This window comes from Prionailurus viverrinus, chromosome B2, assembly GCF_022837055.1.
Source record: "Prionailurus viverrinus isolate Anna chromosome B2, UM_Priviv_1.0, whole genome shotgun sequence".
Classification (NCBI taxonomy): domain Eukaryota; kingdom Metazoa; phylum Chordata; class Mammalia; order Carnivora; family Felidae; genus Prionailurus; species Prionailurus viverrinus.
Window position 1 is genome coordinate 11,018,099 of NC_062565.1, and position 18,793 is coordinate 11,036,891.

The following is an 18,793-nucleotide window of genomic DNA, read 5'->3' on the forward strand; positions in this document are numbered from 1 at the left end:
GAGAAAAAATTGTTCACAAATCACATAACAGAGCTTTGCTCAGAAATATGTATAACTTTATAGAAAAAAGTCATATAAATAAGCTGGTAAAGTAGCTATACAGGAGAGTGTGATGGGATGGTGAAAGAATATACCTGTTTTGCTTAGAAATTACAAGAACTTTTTACAATCGGCATGTCTTATATAATTTTAAAAATTAAAAGTTTTAAAGGAGTACCTGCTGCTCAGTCAGTGGAGCACATAACTCTTGATCTTGGGGTTGTAAATTTGAGCCCCACATTGGGCGTGGAGATTACTTAAAAATAAAATCTTTAAAAATATAAATTAATTAAAATTAAAAAATAATTCTATAAACGTAAAATTAAAAATAACAAGTAATTTTTAAATAAAATAAATGCAATGCATGTTAGCTTAAATAGAATAAGGATATATAGATTATTTTAGAGCAATTGTTTCCAGAGTTTTCTAAAAATTGACCCTCTTTATGAAAATTTAGAACCATTGAGGCCATGTAACACTTTAATAGGGTTCAAGGTAAAAAATAGTGGCCCAAGAAATTCTATGAAATGTAGCTTTACTGGAAGCCCTCATATTATCCTCAATCCTAGCAGCCCTTTTCACATTTTTTTTCTCCTTCTACAATTTTATATATATAACAGAATCAAGAAGCATAGTTTATGGGGCGCCTGGGTGGCTGTCGGTTGAATGTCCGACTTGGCTCAGGTCATGATCTCGTAGTCTGTGGGTTCGAGCCCCGCGTCGGGCTCTGTGTTGCCAGCTAGGAGCCTGGAGCCTCCTTCAGATTCTGTGTCTCGCTCTCTCTCTGCCCCTCCCCAACTCGTGCTCTCTCTCTCTGTCAAAAATAAGTAAACATTAAAAAAAATTTAAGCATATTTTGGGGCGTCTGGGTGGCTCAGTTAGTTAAGCATCCGACTTCGGCTCAGGTCATGATCTCACGGTCCGTGGGTTCGAGCCCCGCGTCGGGCTCTGTGCTGACCGCTCAGAGCCTGGAGCCTGTTTCAGATTCTGTGTCTCCCTCTCTCTGACCCTCCCCCGTTCATGCTCTGTCTCTCTCTGTCTCAAAAATAAATAAACGTTAAAAAAAAAAACTTTTTTAATAAAAAAATTAAGCATATTTTAAAATTTATTAAATAAGCCAACTTACATGGAAAAGGACATTTTTCTCAAACTGTGAAAATAAAAGAAGATTTTTCTCTGAGTTTGACAGTTTTTTGTTTCTTTTAATTTAATCTTATTTAAATGATAACTCTTACGAACACAGTGTATTTTAGGGCTGGATTCCTGGCTGTTCATTATGATTCAAAGCCTCTCAGTTTTTCATATGCAACTGCACTTTGTTAAGTCAGACTTTCCTCCCTGACCATACAACCTAATACCTAAATGATTTGGAGTGGTCAGCTCATGCTAATAGGATAGTGTATATTATAAAAAGTAAATTGTGTGATTCCGTGTGTGACAGTACGTGTGTATATGCAGGATTAAAGGGTGTTAATGCAGAAGTTTATAAACCCCTTCAGTATTGATGAAATCTATAGATACTCTCCCCTGAAATATGTCATAGGCAGAACACTGAACACTTACTTGGACTTCAGAATTGACCTCCCCACATGTTTTGCTCCATGTAGCAACTGCTACCCTAGATGCTCTCGGGCACTGGTCTTATTCTAGTACTTATCAGGCTATTGATTTGGAGTCTGCTGGCTCACAGTGGTCCTTGCTTCTCTGAGACCTGCCCCAGTCCAGAGTGTGGGCTTCCAGAGGCCATGCCTACCTGACTCCACCCCTGTAGCTGGTGGAATGAACCAAGGATGGACAACTGACCTGAATGGGGCCAATCCGGTTCTCTTCAGGGATTTTTAGGACTGTGGCAAGAAAAGCAAGTTAGATACTTAGAGTATCTAAGTGAACTGTGACCCCAAGAACTGTGGAGCGGCCACATTCCATCATGCAGGTATGAGAACCAGAGACTGCTGATCTACAAAAGCGAAGCAGAGATGGGAGCTGGAGAGAGGCCCCAGGTGTTCTGGGTGTCCTGAAACCCAGCTGCACACGGGCGGAGAACGCCTGTGTCCCTGTGATACCTCTTTTCTCTGGCTAGGGTTGATTTCTATAACTCGCACACAAAGAATCTTAAACAGTAAAATTGAGATATCCTCAGGTAGTTGATTTTCTTACATATTCTGTACTGACTTTTTAAAAAGTCTCAAGGGACACCTGGGTGGCTCAGTCGGTTAAGTGTCTGACTTTGGCTCAGATCGTGATCTCATGGTTCGTGGGTTCAAGCCCTGAGTGGGGCTCTGACCTGACAGCTCGAAGCCTGGAGCCTGCTTCGGATTCTGTGTCTCTCCTCTCTCTTCCCCTCCCCTACTCACGCTCTCTCTCTCTTTCAAAAATAAAATATTTTTTTAAATAAATAAAAAGTCTCGAGATGGGAGATAAATTACATATAGATTATTTTAGAGCTATTGAATTGTTCTCAGAGTTTTCTAAAAATGCCTTTAATTTTGTATTTAAAAAATTTTTTTTATGAGAGAAAGATTGCGAGCGGGGGAAGGGCAGAGAGAGAGGGGGGACACAGAATCGGAAGCAGGCTCCTGGCTCCGAGCTGTCAGCACAGAGCCGGATGCAGGGCTCAAACTCACCAACCGCAAGATCATGACCTGAGCCAAAGTCGGACACTTAAATGACTGAGCCACCCAGGTGCCCCATAATTTTGTGTTTTAAATAATAGATTTCCTGAACCTCTATAAAACACTGATTTATGAAATGCCCTGCCCTGCCTAAGTAGCAGGCATGAATGCAGGAGTATACATGCTCCGTGTTCTCAGTGGCAGGCAGGCCGACACAAGAAAAGTGTGTAATAGTCCATTTGGGTGGATGTGGAGAAAAAAAAAAACACAAAGGGATATAACCAAAGCTTTTACACTCCTGTGGCCAGCTGGAGATCTGGTTCTCTAAAGGGTTAATGGTACAGGGACCACAGAAGGTTGCCTGAAAGATGTATGTTGTGAGAGATACTATCACATAAGGGGGATTTCTGGACAAAAGAATGAAGGGACAAATAAAAAAAAAAATGACCCATAGAAAAAGTAATCCAAATAATTTTCCTCCTACTCCATTGTAGTGTATACCGGTCACTTATTTTAATAAGAAGGAGAATTTAAAAGTATGTTTATGCAAACATGTATTATGTATATGGCACACACCTTTTAAAGGTCTTTTTAAAAAAACAACCGCTTAAAAAAAATTTTTAATTGTCTTTCATCCTTACACCTCTGGACTTTCCCTCACTTCTTAGCCAATGTGATTTATTTCTTATCAAACATTACATTACAAATTCACCAGAGTGGCTAAGTTGATGGGGACAGGACAGAATGCCATATGTATGTGCCTTAAGGCAGTTGTCCTGCTGGTTTGCAGCAAATAATCACATCCCAGATTTGTTTATTGGGTGTAGCTTTAATGTGTGAATTGAAAATACGTATCTTAAAACCCATAAAATATTAACACTTATTTATATTGAAATAATAATAAAATAATACTTTCACACTGCAAACTCAGAAAGCATAAGAGAGTCTAAAGAGAAAAACCAGAACAACCAAATCCTATCTCTAGAGAGAGTGCTACAACAGTAATGCGTTTTCTCTACTAGTCACGTACGAAACATATATGTGTATGTTCCTGCAAATTGAGATCGATTAAGGAGACATTCTTGTATCTTTACTATCTTCTCTGGTATTTCATCAGCCGTTTCTCATGTCACTAAGTATTCTTTAAAAACAAGATGTTTTCATAGCTACATAAGTGTTCTCCCATATGGTGGTACCATGGTTATGTAATCTTTTCCATTATTAGATTTAGTCAGCAAATGTAAGTACCCTTGAAAACTCTTGAAAGTGCTAGGAGATGAAATCCACTGATGATTGAAGGCAGTCCTGGTCTGAGGAATCATAGACTCCAGGTGAAGAGACAGCACATTGAATGTTACTACAGAGTGTGGTAAGGCTGCATTAGGGCTGTGAAATGGCCACTCACACCAAGAGCAAGGATGACACTGCTCAGGGAAAGCAGGTGGGAGGAGAAGAGAAACACATTTTCAAATTGAGAATTAAAATCTCCAGATTTTCATTTCCAAGCATACATCCCCCAGCTCGTTTCTCTGCAGCCGCTCAAGAGACCCAACCCTTTCCCCTCTTCGCCAAATCCCTCACCCCTGGGAAGCCACGCACACGGGACATGAGTTGCAAAATTAGAAGGTGCTCAGAGTGGGTGCTTGAAGACAAGATGCCCTGGGGAAGGGCAAAGCCAGAGCCCTTCACCACAACCCAGGATAGAGTCCAAGGAATCACAGGCTGGCCTGAAACTCAAACCTGACCAGCGCAGAAGAGATTCAGGTTGGCAAAGGGAGCATGTTTTCGCTCTTGTGGGCTCACAAGCCCTTGCTAAAAGGTCCCACTGTCTTTGCTCCTCTTTTATTTTTTAATTTTTTTTAATTTATTTATTTTTGAGAGAGAGAGAGAGAGAGAGAGAGAGAGACAGAGCATGAAGAGGGGAGAGGCAGAGAGAGAGGGAGACACGGAATCTGAAGGAGGCTCCAGGCTCCGAGCTGTCAGCACAGAGCCCGATGTGGGGCTTGAACCCACGAACCGTGAGATCATGACCTGAGCTGAAGTCAGACACTCAACCGACTGAGCCATTCAGGTGCCCAGAGATGCTTCTTTTCAATGGGCTTTCCTCTCTTCCTGTCTCCCGAATCACTGTCAGTACATTCTGGGATGTAGCAGTGTCATTGGAATCATTCTGGGATTCCTTCCAAACCGCGTGGAAGTGTCCAGGTCCACATGCCTGGGCACTAACTCCCCCTCCTCAGGTTCCTCAGCCCCGCCTCGGCGGTAACCACCCAGATGGAGCTGGGTCTCTGTTTCCCCTCCTCTGCCATGTGGTACTTTGCACGTAGGTCACCTACTGACCACAAGTTCTTCTCTTCAAATCGTTTGCCCCCACAACCCTCAAGGCTTGTTCTAGGTGGAAGCAGGAAGGTGCCGGCAGGCTATTCCAGGACCTTGTAAGTGAGGAGTGTCAGAGAGAAGCACAGAGGAAATCCATGGAGACTCAGCCACAGGGGAGGCCACATCCATCAGAGCAAGCTCAAAATGTCAGAGCCGGACTCAGGGCATTTCTTTTATTAATCAACCTGTGTACGTATGTACGAAGATTATACCCGATAAGGTATTTGAGAAACCTATCAGCATTGCCTCTAGAGATAAGCAAAATGCTCAGCCTAGGTCCTGGATAAATGCTACCTTTTAAACAACGCTTCCTGTAATACTAGAGAATTATGAACGAATAGAACATCTGGGTTGAATCCCTGTAAGTTGTATCCTTTTAAGTATTCATCCAATCATTCATCCAAAAAAACCATTTGTTGGGCTCCTCCTGTGTGTCAGGTGTATGCTGCACATGGGGGGATAATAGTGTCTAGCCAAAAAAAAAAAAAAAAAGATGTGCTTCCGGCCCTCCTGGAGCTTATAGTTTTTCTTTTCCAGAGATAAGAGCAGAAGAAAGAGGGGATGAAGATAAAGAGTAACTCTGAGACCGTACAAAAAGCAAAATTGGACTCCATGTACTTGGTGAAGCAGAAAAGGGACAGGTGGGGAGGGAGGGATGACTGGGTTAGGTCGGTAGGGATGCTGGAATAGTTTGTGATTCTTTCCATGGAGAGCCAGAGAACAATGAAGAAAACGATGTCTAGGGATGCCCAGCTAGAATGGGGAGAGCCTCAATTCTTAGTTCAGAAGCCTTGTATCATTGAGAAAACCCTCTCAATCAAACGCCACAAACTTAGGTTTCCATACTTTAAATTTACCATTAAAGACTTGACGGTATGAGTCGCTGGGATGGATGGTCTGTGTGTGCACCCCAGTGTTTTCCAGAACCGCCACGCTGCCTAACCTCCAAGTGAAGAGCGACTACTGTTCACATTCTCAAATATGTCACATGGTGTTGAAGCTTTCTCTGGTTTACCTCACCGAACACCTCGGCCTCTTGGTGCAGTTTGACTGGTTGCCCCGCAGGGGCAGCAAAGGATAAAAAGATAAGAAAGTAGGATTATAAGGCAGCCGGAGAGTCCCACACAGTCTGGCAGAATATCACTGAAGGGTCCGTCGAAGCTTTGAAATGAGTTGGGGTCTTTGGGTCCATCTTAAAACAACGTTGGAGTAGAGACAAGTTAGAAGAAAGTCACAGATCAATGAAATCAGCCCGGAAAGCATCTTGGGAAGGCAATCTATTGCAGCATAGACTTCCTCTACATCTGTACTGTTCCATGAAGTAGCCGCCAGTCACATGTGGATCCTGAGCATTTGACATTGTCTGTTTTTGTCTTTGTTTTATGTTTTGTTCTGTTTTGTAAGAGAGAGGGAGACAGAGGATCCGAAGCGGGCTCTGTGCTGACAGCAGAGAGCCCGATGTGGGGCTCAAATTCACGAATGTATGATCATGACCTGAGTCAAGGTCAGAGGCTTAACTGACTGAGCCACCCAGGTGCCCCCCATCTTGGGGTTAGTCTGAATTAGGATGTGCTGTGAGTGTAAAATATACACTAGATTTTATGTAGTACTGAAGATAATGGCTGTAAAATATTTCAGTAATTTTTATAGTGATTTCATGTCAAAATGGTATTTGGGGTTAAACAAAATATGTATTAAATAATTTTCAGTCATTTCTTTTTACTTTTTAAAAATGTGGCTCCTAGAAATTTTAATTAATAATTCTATTATATATGTGGCTCTTGTATTTCTATTAGACAACATTAGTTCTAAAAATATTCCATTTTTGGTGTCCGGAGTGTATTTCTTCCTTTTTTGTTTCTTTTTCCCTTTTTTAGTGGGCTCCATGCCCAACATGGGGCCTACAACTCACCACCCTGAAATGTAGAGTCACATGCTCTACGGAGTGAGCCAGCCAGGAACCCCCTGAATGTATTTCTTAACTCAAAGATTACTTCAGGAAATAATTTCTATTTGATATGACTTCAGTTACATTAAAGCTCCCTTCAGGGGTTTTAACAGGGGATAAAAATCCCATTTTTGCAAAAGTCTAGCAAATAAGAGGATGAATGACCATAATAATGATCTAAATGAAAAAAAATGATGATTTAAGTGAAGGGAAGTGATCTGATATATGGTCTTACGAAAACAATGTCCATGTAAGACATGGGGGGGGGGGGAGGGGGGGAGGAGGACTCCTAAAAATGAGAAATTGTAGTAGCACAATGGATTCCTGAGAGAGGTGGTGTTATCTCCTGTTTGAAAAATTTCAAACATATGGTACATGGTCTTTGTTTTCAGTTTTGACTGAAGTTGGAAGAATTGAACCTGGTGATGATGTGAAGGGATTGTAATGCAGTGGTTTTCAAACTTGACTGTACATTATAATCACCTGGAGCATTAAAAAAAAAAAAAAAAAAATCCAGCTGCCCAGACCACACTCTGAATGAAAGAAACCACCAGATGAGACTCAGGTGTTTACCATGTGCCAAATTTATCAAGTTTGAGAATTTCTGGGATAGTTAAGAGCGTGGGCTGTGCAAACTGGCTTCAAATCCCAGCACAGACATTAGCTAGCCATGTGTCCCTGGGCAAGATACTTAGCCTTTATGAACTCTATTGCAGAGAAGGGGGGAGGGGGGCTGGAAAACATGCCCTTATGGGATTGTCATGTGGTTTAAATAAGGTAATCTATGTAAACCACTTAAAAGAAGGTAGGCGTTGATCAGGTTCTCTAGTGATTATGACTAACAGCTATTTTCTTTTTCTTTCTTTTTTTTCAGTTTGCCTACTTATTTAAAAAAAAATTTTTTTTTAATGTTTATTTATTCTTGAGACAGAGACAGAGCGTGAACAAGGGAGGGACAGAGAGAGAGGGAGACACAGAATCTGAAACAGGCCCCAGGCTCTGAGCTGTCAGCACAGAGCCCGACGCGGGGCTCAAACTCACGGAGTGTGAGATCATGACTTGCGTCTCAGTCCGACGCTTAACCCACTGAGCCACCCAGGCGCCCCTGACTTATTTTTAAAGCGAGAGCGCACGCGCACAGGCAAGCAAAGGTGGGGGCAGAGAGTGAATCCCAAGCAGGCTGCGCTGTCAGTGCAGACCCTACCCAGGGCTCGAACTCACCCACCCGGCAGATCACCACCTGAACCAAAATAAAAGTCCCATGCTTACCAACTGAACCACCCAGGCGCCCCTCATTAGCAGCTTTCTTATTTCATATTCTTCTGGAAGACATTCCCAGCCATCGTTCCCCGATCTGAAACTCGCCGATCGGGTTTCTTGTATTTTCCTATAACATTCCTTTGTTCATACAGGAATTCACTTTTACAAGTGTTCACTAAGCTTCTACTTCACTACAGGTGTGATGGAAGAAACAGGCACACCGGCCTCACCCCCTTGAAGTTTAAATGCCCTCATGCGTGTGTCCCAGTCAGATCTCAAGCGCCCTGAGCTGTGGGACCACGCGTCATGCCTGGCCAGCCCCGGGATCCAGCGCCCCGCGCTGCGGATTGGAAAGTGCAGGGTGCCAGGGAGGGAAGGCTATGTTCCACTTGCTCTGCCACCTACAGCCTGGGTGATCGGGAGCAACCCGCTCGTGCCTCTTCAATAGGTGTGCTTCCTCGTGCGTAAAGTGGGGATGACCCACCCACGACTGTCGTGAAGGCGACAGGTCGGCCCACGCGCGGTGGTTACAGCTTGTTAAGCGTCCACGATAGGGCCCTCCCGAGTCAGTGCCGCGCGCGCCCACCAGGGGGAACAGCAGGCGGCGGCCCAGCGGCTGCGCGCTGGACCGGCGACGTCAGGACCAGCGCCCCGCCCCGTGACCGTGACCGAGCGCGGCGCCGCGGCAGCGTCGGTCCCCGCCGGCTGGCCGCGCAGCCGGAACGCGATGGGGACCGAGGCGTCGGGGAGCGGGCCGGCGCTGCAGGAGCTCGTGCGCGAGGCCGAGATCAGCCTGCTCGAGTGCAAGGTGTGCTTTGAGAGGTTCGGCCACCGCCAGCAGCGGCGCCCGCGCAACCTGCCCTGCGGCCACGTGGTGTGCCTGGCCTGCGTGGCTGCGCTGGCGCACCCGCGGACGCTGGCCCTCGAGTGCCCCTTCTGCCGCCGAGCCTGCCGGGGCTGCGACACCAGCGACTGCCTGCCGGTGCTTCACCTCCTGGAGCTCCTGGGCTCGGCGCTCCGCCCAGCCCCCGCCGCCCACCGCGCCGCCCCCAGCGCCCCCGGGGCCTTCACCTGCCACCACGTTTTCGGAGGTTGGGGGACCCTGGTGAACCCCACGGGGTTGGCGCTGTGTCCCAAGACCGGGCGGGTCGTGGTGGCGCACGACGGCAGGAGGCGGGTCAAGATCTTTGATTCCGGGGGAGGATGTGCTCATCAGTTTGGAGAGAAGGGGGAGGGCGCTCAGGACATTAGGTACCCACTTGATGTCACCGTCACCAACGACTGTCATGTGGTTGTCACCGACGCCGGCGACCGCTCCATCAAAGTGTTTGATTTTTTTGGCCAGGTCAAGCTTGTCATTGGAGGCCAGTTCTCCTTACCTTGGGGTGTGGAGACCACCCCTCAGAATGGGGTCGTGGTAACTGATGCGGAGGCAGGGTCCCTGCACCTGCTGGAAGTCGACTTTCCAGAAGGGGTCCTCAGGAGGACCGAGAAGTTGCAAGTTCATCTGAGCAATCCCAGAGGGGTGGCCGTGTCGTGGCTCACCGGGGCCATTGCAGTCCTAGAGCACCCTCCGGGCCTGGGGACCGGAGCCTGCGGCACCACGGTGAAGGTGTTCAGCCCAAGCATGCAGCTCGTGGGCCAGGTGGATACCTTTGGGCTGAGCCTCTTTTTCCCCTCGAGAATAACTGCCTCCGCGGTGACCTTTGATCACCAGGGGAATGTGATTGTTGCAGATACTTCTAGTCAGGCTGTCCTATGCTTAGGAAAACCTGAGGAGTTTCCAGTCCTGAAGCCCATGATCACCCATGGTCTTTCCCATCCTGTGGCACTGACCTTCACCAAGGAGAACTCTCTTCTTGTGCTGGACAGTGCAACCCATTCTATAAAAGTCTACAAGGCTGACTGGGGGTAATAGGGTATGGGGGGGAGGGGGGGCGCTCTGGGACCTGGAATCTGAAGGCCTGGAACTTCCGCTAATGAATTGCTGAACCCTGGATAAGTTAATCTCATCTATCCAGCAGGGATAATTATAACTGCCTGGCAAACTTATAAAGGTTGAGGTAATTATTAAAGAATAAAAGTTAAATCTACCATTTATCGAGTTTGTACTCCCTGTGCTAAGAAATTTGCAAATATTAGCTCATTTTATCCTTATAGCTCTACCTGGGGAGGTAATGTCTATTATTAATCCCATTTTAGAGGTGAGAAAACTGAGACCCAGAGAGTTTAAAGACTTTCCCAAGGTCACATTTACTTACTGTGATAGTCACAATGGGAACTGAGTTCTGACTCCCAAATCCCTTGCTCCTAAATAAGATAACAGATGGGGGGGGGGGGGGGGATATGTGAATGCATACTGTCACTATGTGTACTCTATTTACAGGTAGCTATTTCTTTTGGTTGGATGTGCAGAGAAAGGAGACTTTTTTTAGAGAGTTCAAGAGAAAAAGGACTGTGTGATGTGCATCGGTGTCGTTCAACATGCAGCTTCTTTGATGGCACGTTAGATGGGATAACTATAGATCCTGAGTTACTTGAGCAAGAAGAACAGTTGAACGGCCCGTTTAAAAGGCAAGCGTGTCTGTTAATATCTGTGTCTCCCCCACCACAGGCACTCAGGAAATACCAGTTGGCTGGTGGAGAAAAGCCTGTGTGGGCCTAAGTTTTGTGGGGGTTTTTTTTTGTTTTTGTTTTTTGTTTTTTTGAAAGAGAGAGTGTAAGTGGGGGAAGGGCAGAGAGAGAGGGAGACAGAGGGATCTGAAGCAGGCTCTGTGCTGACAGCAGAGAACTCGATGCAGGGCTCGAACTCTTAAATCCATGACCCGAGTTGAAGTCAGATGCTTAACCGATAGCCACGCAGGCACCCCTGGGCATAAGTTCTAAAGGACCACAGAACACTCTACATTCATACCAGTGGTTGGAAGGCTAAAGGGCAGTCTTGCTACCTGTTTGTGTTAATGAAGAGATAAGTCACCACAGCGGTTGGTGGCAGAAATGAATTTGCCTTCCTTTTCCTAATCAGTGGTAACCTGGTCACTTTTGTGATAGAGATTTTATCTGTGCCATTTAAATTTGTCCCATTGCACACACTGTATACTCAGGAACCAGCTCCCTTGAGGCTCCAACAGCCTTCAGGCCACTGGTCAACGCTTAAATACTTCTTGAATTAGCTTTGACCAAGATAACACCTGCTTTCGTGGCACAATCGATTGAGCACACAGGAGGAAATTTCAGGTGAGGCAGCCGGTTCATTATAAACCATGTGTTTTAAGCTAGTGTAAACATTTCAGGGTTTAGGGCTGCTGGAATAGTACCAAATCAGTGGCATCTTAGAAGCAGCAGCAAAATACATTTTTTCACGGGGAGGAAGTATTGGTTCTGAAAGGTGAGGGTTTGCTTCAGGTTATAGCTGATGTTATCAACAGTAGGTTTCTATTATACAAACAGTGTTGGTTTTGTTTTGTTTTTGAGAGAGAGAGAGAGTAGGGGAGGAACAGAGGGGAAGAGAGAGAGAAAAAGAGAGAGAGAGAGAGAGAGAGAGAGAGAGAGAGAGAGAGAGAATATCCTAAGCAGGCTCCACATTCAGCACGGAGCCCAGTGCAGGGCTGGATCTCAGGACTCTGAGGTCATGACCTGACCCCAAATCAAGAGTCGGACGCTTAAACGACTGAGCCACCCAGGTGCCCTTATTATAGTTTTAATAGATACAACGTAGATACCGGAGATAGCTCCTAAATTGTTCCAGGAGGTTCAATTTGTCCGTTGGAGCTAAAAGAGAGAGCCTGGTCCGTGCCAGTCCACAAAAGCCCATTGTGTTTTCACTGCTTCCGATGCACCACGCTAAGATTTCAGGCACACTGGACCACCGTTCGGAAGTGCATTCCAAGCAGGGATTCTCATAACAACCCCTGGAAGTCATCTTTAGGTCAGTGACCTCACTGATACCCTCAGTTGTGTAGCAGGAAAAGCTGTCTCAGGCAGAGATAAATGTTCGGTCTTGATCACTTGCAAGTGGGACAACTGTGGATTGACCTTTAAAAAGTTTTCCTCGGGAACGATGATTTTTGTTAAGGTGTAGTTATCCATTTTTGAAAGAGAAAGAGGAAGAAGGAGAGGGGCAGAGAGAGAGGGAGACTGAGAATTCCGAGCAAGCTCTGCCCTGTCAGCACAGAGTCCAATGTGAGGCTCGAACCCACAAACTGTGAGATCACGCCCTGAGCTGAAATCAAGAGTTGGACCCTCAACCGACTGAGCCATCCAGGCACCCCAGGAACAATGACATTTTAATGACCTCAGGGTCAGTGGAGACAATTCAAGGGATTTTCTCCTATTTGGAATTATTGGTGGCATCATCTTTGACTAGAGAGCTGTGCTTATGTCTGGTTTAGACAGCACTGGTAGGACAGGTGTAGGATGTGCAGCAGGTGTGGAGGCATGTGGTCAAGGTATTACTTGTTACCTTGTCATTACGCTACCGGAAGTATGGGGTGTGAGTGCTTGAGATGGTGTGGGAGCGAATCACACCACAAGGTGATAGTGAATGACCTTGGTAATACCTCTACTTGGTAGATTACCAAGTAATCTTAAAGACAAAGGCACTCTTCCCAGGAGTGGCATCATGGGGGAGCAGGGTTTCCCTGGGGAAGACACAAAGCTTGCTGTTCTTGGGTCTCCAGGCTGCACCTGCTAAGGGAACAGCCTCAGTGACCTGCAACGCAGCAGCTGTATTCATCTTCAGGACTGCATTCCTTAAAGCAAGCTGGTTAAAAGGCTTGCCATATTGCCCCACCCAACTCCAGGCTATTAAAGAGATTGGAGCCTCTGAGACCGGCAGGAAGAAATGATTGCAGCAAGAAGTAAAAGGTTCAGAGGTGATGGAGGAGAACTGGAATGACCCTCCAGAGACCGGAGACAAAAGAATGTGACCAGGAGTAAATGTAGGAGCTAACAGTCTCTTCCTGAATGTCCCTCTCCGCCGTGTGCCTTTAGGCCAGCCCCACCTGGTGAGTCCCTAAAAGCAAGCACAGACACTTTGGCTCCGGTCTCAGCGGTTGTGACATCATCTTCCATCTGTTCTAGTTTTGCCCAGTTCCTGATCCTTGAATTGTCTCCTGTTTTTGACCTTGCTCTGACTTACCACCTGGACTTGTTTTCTCAGTCTTTTTCCTTGGCATTTTCTAAGAACTTGAGTTCAGATGTATAAACCTCCTCCCTAGCGGGTCTCACTCTGGACCCCAGAACCCAAGCCATCACCCATTTGCTAGTGCCTTACGTAGCCCTTTCCCAGCTCCTCACTGGGGTCTGCACCCCGCTTAGTGAATGATGCCTCTTTTGTGGAAGAAGCAGTACTCTGTATATCTCAGAAAAGCGAGGAAAACCCCTGGTGAATGAAGATTTAATCATCCTTACACCACCAGCCACAGGGAGAAGAAGAAATGCATACTGGTGGTCAGTGTTCCACTAATACTGAGCCACTATGGTGGTGAACCATGATTACAAGGGACATGAACTCTTTTCTCGAAGAATATGTAGGGGAAAAAAGGGGGGGGGGGCACCTGGGCTCAGTCAGTTAAGCATCTGACTCTTGGTTTTGGCTCAGGTCATGATCTCATGGTTCATGGGTTCTAGCCCCACGTTGGGCTCTGTACTGACAGTGCAGAACCTGCTTGGGATTCTCTTTCTCCCTCTCTCTCTGCCCCTCCCCATCTTGTGCTGCATCTGTCTCTCTCAAAATAAAGAAACTTTAAAAAAATATATGTAGGAAATATGATAGTCAGGGGGCACCTGGGTGGCTCAGTTGGTTAAGAGTCTAACTTCGGCTCAGGTCCTGATCTCGCGATCTGTGAGTTCGAGCCCCACGTCGGGCTCTGTGCTGACAGCTCAGAGCCTAGAGCCTGCTTTGGATTTTGTGTCTCCCTCTCTCTCTGCCCCTCCCCCACTCATGCTCTGTCCCTCTCTCTCTCAAAAATAAAACATTTAAAAAAATGTTTACTAATGAAAAAAAGAAAATATGATACGGAGGCTGCCGAGACTCACCACAACTACCACACTGAACTGTCCTGGCGTCTGCTGTGCCCCCTCCCACTGCCCTGCTGATGAGCCAGCCCTTGGCCACTGTGCGTTCACTGCATGACCCTCTCCCACAATAGCTGGTTGGATAGGCTGCACATCTCAACAAAGCACAGCCTATCTATCAATGTCCCACCAAATGTATTGACTGGACCAGGAAAGTGGCCTGTGAACTGGCCTGGGATGAACAAGTTTTCCAAAAATGGGGCAAGAAGATCTGATTAGAAGTTTGTCCTTGAAGTTGTAAATTGAGTAGTATGGACCAAATCAGGCAGGTGGAAGCCTTGGGGGATGCTAAGCACATACTCCTTGGGAGACAAACACAGAGCAGCAGTGAGCAAGCCACAATCCCAAGTGAGAAGCAGCTGGGGGCAGCAGGGGCGGGGGGGGGGGGGGGGAGGGAGGGGGGGGGAGAAAAGACACAAGGGTGAGGAATCCAGGTAGCAGTTGAGGGGGAAAAGGCACCCAGAGAAGCTAACGTGTGCGGGTTCGTTTTCTGCAACAGAAAACACCTAACAAAAATTATACCGCGTGGTTGATTTGTTTGGAAAAAACAACTTGAACCTACTAATATTGATGCCAAGAGTAGGGAATGATTTGTGAGGGGGCCACACTCTCATCAGCACCCCCACCTCTGACACTGGTGGGTCCTGAGACCATAGTTCAAGTGGAGCCCCATGGGCCACAGGCCTAAATATTTGAGTTACAAATCGAGCCAAAAACTGTTAAATAAAGTAGATCCGATCCTCCTCCTTTGACAAAGGTAAAGATAAATGTTTAAAATAAACTTTCAGGGGCATCTGGGTGGCTCAGTCAGTTAAGCGTCCAACTTTGGCTCAGATGATCTCGTGGTTCGTGGGTTTGAGCCCCGCGTCTGACTCTGTGCTGACAGCTCAGAGCCTGGAGCCTGCTTCAGATTCTGTGTTTCCCTCTCTCTCTGCCCCTCCTCCACTCATGTTCTATCTCTTTCTCTCTCTCTCTCTTAAAAATGAATAAACATTAAGAAAAACATTTTTTTTTCAACGTTTATTTACTTTTGGGACAGAGAGAGACAGAGCATGAACGGGGGAGGGGCAGAGAGAGAGGGAGACACAGAGTCGGAAACAGGCTCCAGGCTCTGAGCCATCAGCCCAGAGCCCGACGCGGGGCTCGAACTCCCGGACCGCGAGATCGTGACCTGGCTGAAGTCGGACGCTTAACCGACTGCGCCACCCAGGCGCCCCAAGAAAAACATTTTTAAATGCACTTTCATTACACTCTGGAAAGCCAGCTTCCATTTTAGAATACTTGAAGTTTATGCTCAATTTTGGGGTGCCACATTTTAAAGAAAGATCATGATAAGAGTATATTTAAAAGATCTGAAGGGGCGCCTGGGTGGCTCCATTGGAAGAACATGTGACTCCCTCTTTTTTTTAATGTTTCTTTAAAAAAAATTTTTTTAACACTTACTCATTTTTGAGAGATAGACTGTGAGTGGAGGAGGAGCTGAGAGTGAGGGAGACCCAAATCGGAAGCAGGCTCCAGGCTCTGAGCTGTCAGCACAGAGCCTGGTGCAGGGCTCGGACTCAAGGATGTCACATCATGACCTGAGTTGAAGTTGGACGCTTAATCGACTGAGCCACCTAGGTGCCTCTTTTCATGCTTATTTTTGAGAGAAAGAGAGATAACACAAGAGGGGAGGGGCAGAGAGAGAGAGGGAGAAAGATGATCTGAAGTGGGCTCTGTGCTGACAGCTCGGAGCCAGATGCAGGGCTTTAATGCGCAAATCTCGATATCATGACCTGAGCCAAAGTCGGACACTTACCTGACTGAGCCACCCAGGTGCCCTGAGCATGTGATTCTTGATCACAGGGTCATGAGTTCAAGCCTCATATTGGGTGTAGCGATTACAAAAGATAAATAAACTTAAAACAAAAATTAAAGTTCTGAAGAAGAGTCTAAACAGCATGTTTTTTTGTCAGCCTCTAACAGCTAGAATATAAACTCCAGGAAGCAAAGTTGTTTGTGTTCATAGCGGTATCCCTCGTGCCCAGAACACTGTCTGACACGTTGTAAACACTCAAAAATATTTGTCAAATTAATATATGTTTCTCCAAAGGGATTTTTCTAGACCCTGTATTCCTTTCACCATAAAAGGGAAGTGCTGTTAGTAGCTGGGTTAGTTTGGGGAAGTTGGTCTAGAATTACAACTTGGGGTGAGTTTGCCAAGTAACTTGTAGAGAGTCACAAAGCCTTATGGTGCCATTGCGGTAGCCTTCGTTACGATTGGGTGAAGAACTTGGTGTTCTCAGTCACATTTCCAATTTCATCAAGCACACGGGACCTTGAGGTATGGAGTTGCCTGATTCACATCTCTTGTCAGGTCATGAAGAGCAGAGACAACCCCAGTGTGCTGGTTCTCCGATATCCAACAATGCTATCAACTCCCAGAGTGAAGGAACTAAAAGTGTCCCTCTTCGCCTCACCTGGTGGTGGGCTTGAGACACTGTTGAAGTCACCTCGGGGTGAATGCGGCTAATAATGAATCTAACTTCCAAGAACCATTCACACAGCACGGGCGGCCCAACCACTGACTTTTGTTGACTGACTGGCTGAAGATTGTAACATATGGTATATCCATTACGGTAGCTGGAGAACAGCTCATATTTTCCCGCAGAGATAATGATACGAGAGGGGGCTGATTTCCTAAGAAAGGACTCTGGTCAAATCGGTCAATGGTTTGCCTACCCATGTCTTAAAGGTAGCCACAACAAAAATCTAAAATCACTTACAGGATGACTGTAGGAAATCTGCTTCAAGCCATAGGGTTTTAGGACTGGGAAAAAAGTTCAAAGTGACTCAAATAACACCAGAGGCCTATGGAGTTGAAAATGGGCTGCTTTAGGTCACACGGGTGATTAATGGTAGATCCGGGACAGAAACGGGACCTTCCATATTCCATCTCCACCCTTCTTGTAGGAAAAGACGGGAAGGTCAAGGGTTGGGGCTACACACACATGCATCTATGTGCTGTGCTACATCTTTTCCTGGCAGAGTTCTTATGTTCTTTACAAATAGGCCTTTTTACCCCAACTTTCTTTTAGTCAGATTACATTTTCTTTTTCAACGTTTATTTATTTTTGGGACAGAGAGAGACAGAGCATGAACAGGGGAGGGGCAGAGAGAGAGGGAGACACAGAATCGGAAACAGGCTCCAGGCTCTGAGCCGTCAGCCCAGAGCCCAACGCGGGGCTCGAACTCACGGACCGCGAGATCGTGACCTGGCTGAAGTCGGACGCTTCACCGACCGCGCCACCCAGGCGCCCCTCAGATTGCATTTTTTAAACTCAGCTTGTATCTTATTGTTTCACTGTATCTACTGGGATTTCCAACTGTTTCTTTCTCAAATAGCGCCCAGGTTTGTGCGCGTGCTGGCCCAAGAAAGCAGCACGGTAATTCCAAATTACCTATGAGACCATAACTATGAGGCCAGTCTCTTTATCATTGCCTAAGTAGGCCCTAATAAGTCCACAGTCATGAGACTCTGCCCCAAAGGGGCCAAATAGCTTCACTGTATTTCATGGTCACCAAATATTTCATGGTCTTTGTTATAAAAAGGAGTCTTTGGTTGTACAGGAGCATGATTAAAAAACTAAACATAACTAACATTTTCATAATACTTGAAAATTGCTTCACAGAGCTGTTCATTTACATGACCCGCCCCGTGTCTCTGAGGTAGACAGGGCAGGTATTGTTAGGGAGACTTTACTAGTAAAGAAGCAGAGACTAACAGAGATGAAGTCACACCATGATTACAGCACCAAAGCCTGTTGTGTTTGGGGTTGGGCAAGAACAAATGTTTCCTCTAAATCTCCCTCAGGTGACTCTCTGTGCAGCCAGGGTTGGGTCCCACTGCTTTGGAGAACTAACAAAGCCCAGCCGTCCCTTGGTGGGCTCACATCTACCGTTCACATCAACTTGTATCAGCACTGTTCTTTGGGGGGAAACATTGCCACCCTCCTGAGTTTCAGACCTCCAGCCTCTAATTCGAATGGGTCCTGTCAATTCCCGAGGGCCCCACGATCCACATGGTGGTGACCTCTCTGAAGTGCTGTGGAGAGAGGCCTGTTTACACGACAAGAGCAAGAGTTCTGACTGGGTCCTAGGAGGACTCTGAGTGAAGGAAGTCAAGTTCAGTGTTTCCCTTAGACTTACTTGTTAGAGAAAAGTGAATGTGCTCATTAGTTTTAGAAGTTAGAGGATATAATTCTTTAGCCGCCTGCCCACCGTGCCAGGAGCTCTCTGCTCCGACGTGGAGTGCCATGTAGACCTTCACTGTTAAGTGGGGGAGGAACTTCCAAAGCCAAGTGTGGGTGGCAGAGGCGTGGCCTATCAAAGACCACACCTTCCAAACACTGAGGCCCAGTGTTCTCTTTCATTTCTCCCTCCTGCCATGTGCCTCTTTCGTGGCTGTTGTCACTCCCCACTAGGCCCACCAATTGTA

General features: G+C 46.4%; 1 protein-coding gene across 1 annotated transcript; it reads left to right on the forward strand.

The window, feature by feature from the left end:
* The first annotated feature begins 8,919 nt into the window (after positions 1 to 8,919).
* On the forward strand, positions 8,920 to 10,153 carry NHLRC1 (NHL repeat containing E3 ubiquitin protein ligase 1). The gene has a single exon (XM_047859393.1). It carries the CDS (start codon positions 8,966 to 8,968, stop codon positions 10,151 to 10,153), a length of 1,188 nt encoding a protein of 395 aa, XP_047715349.1. The 5' UTR covers positions 8,920 to 8,965.
* The last annotated feature ends 8,640 nt before the right edge of the window (positions 10,154 to 18,793 follow it).

Coding starts and splice junctions, on each gene's coding strand:
- NHLRC1 (XM_047859393.1), top strand. CDS start 8,966: ATGGGGACCGAGGCGTCGGGGAGCGGGCCGGCGCTGCAGGAGCTCGTG.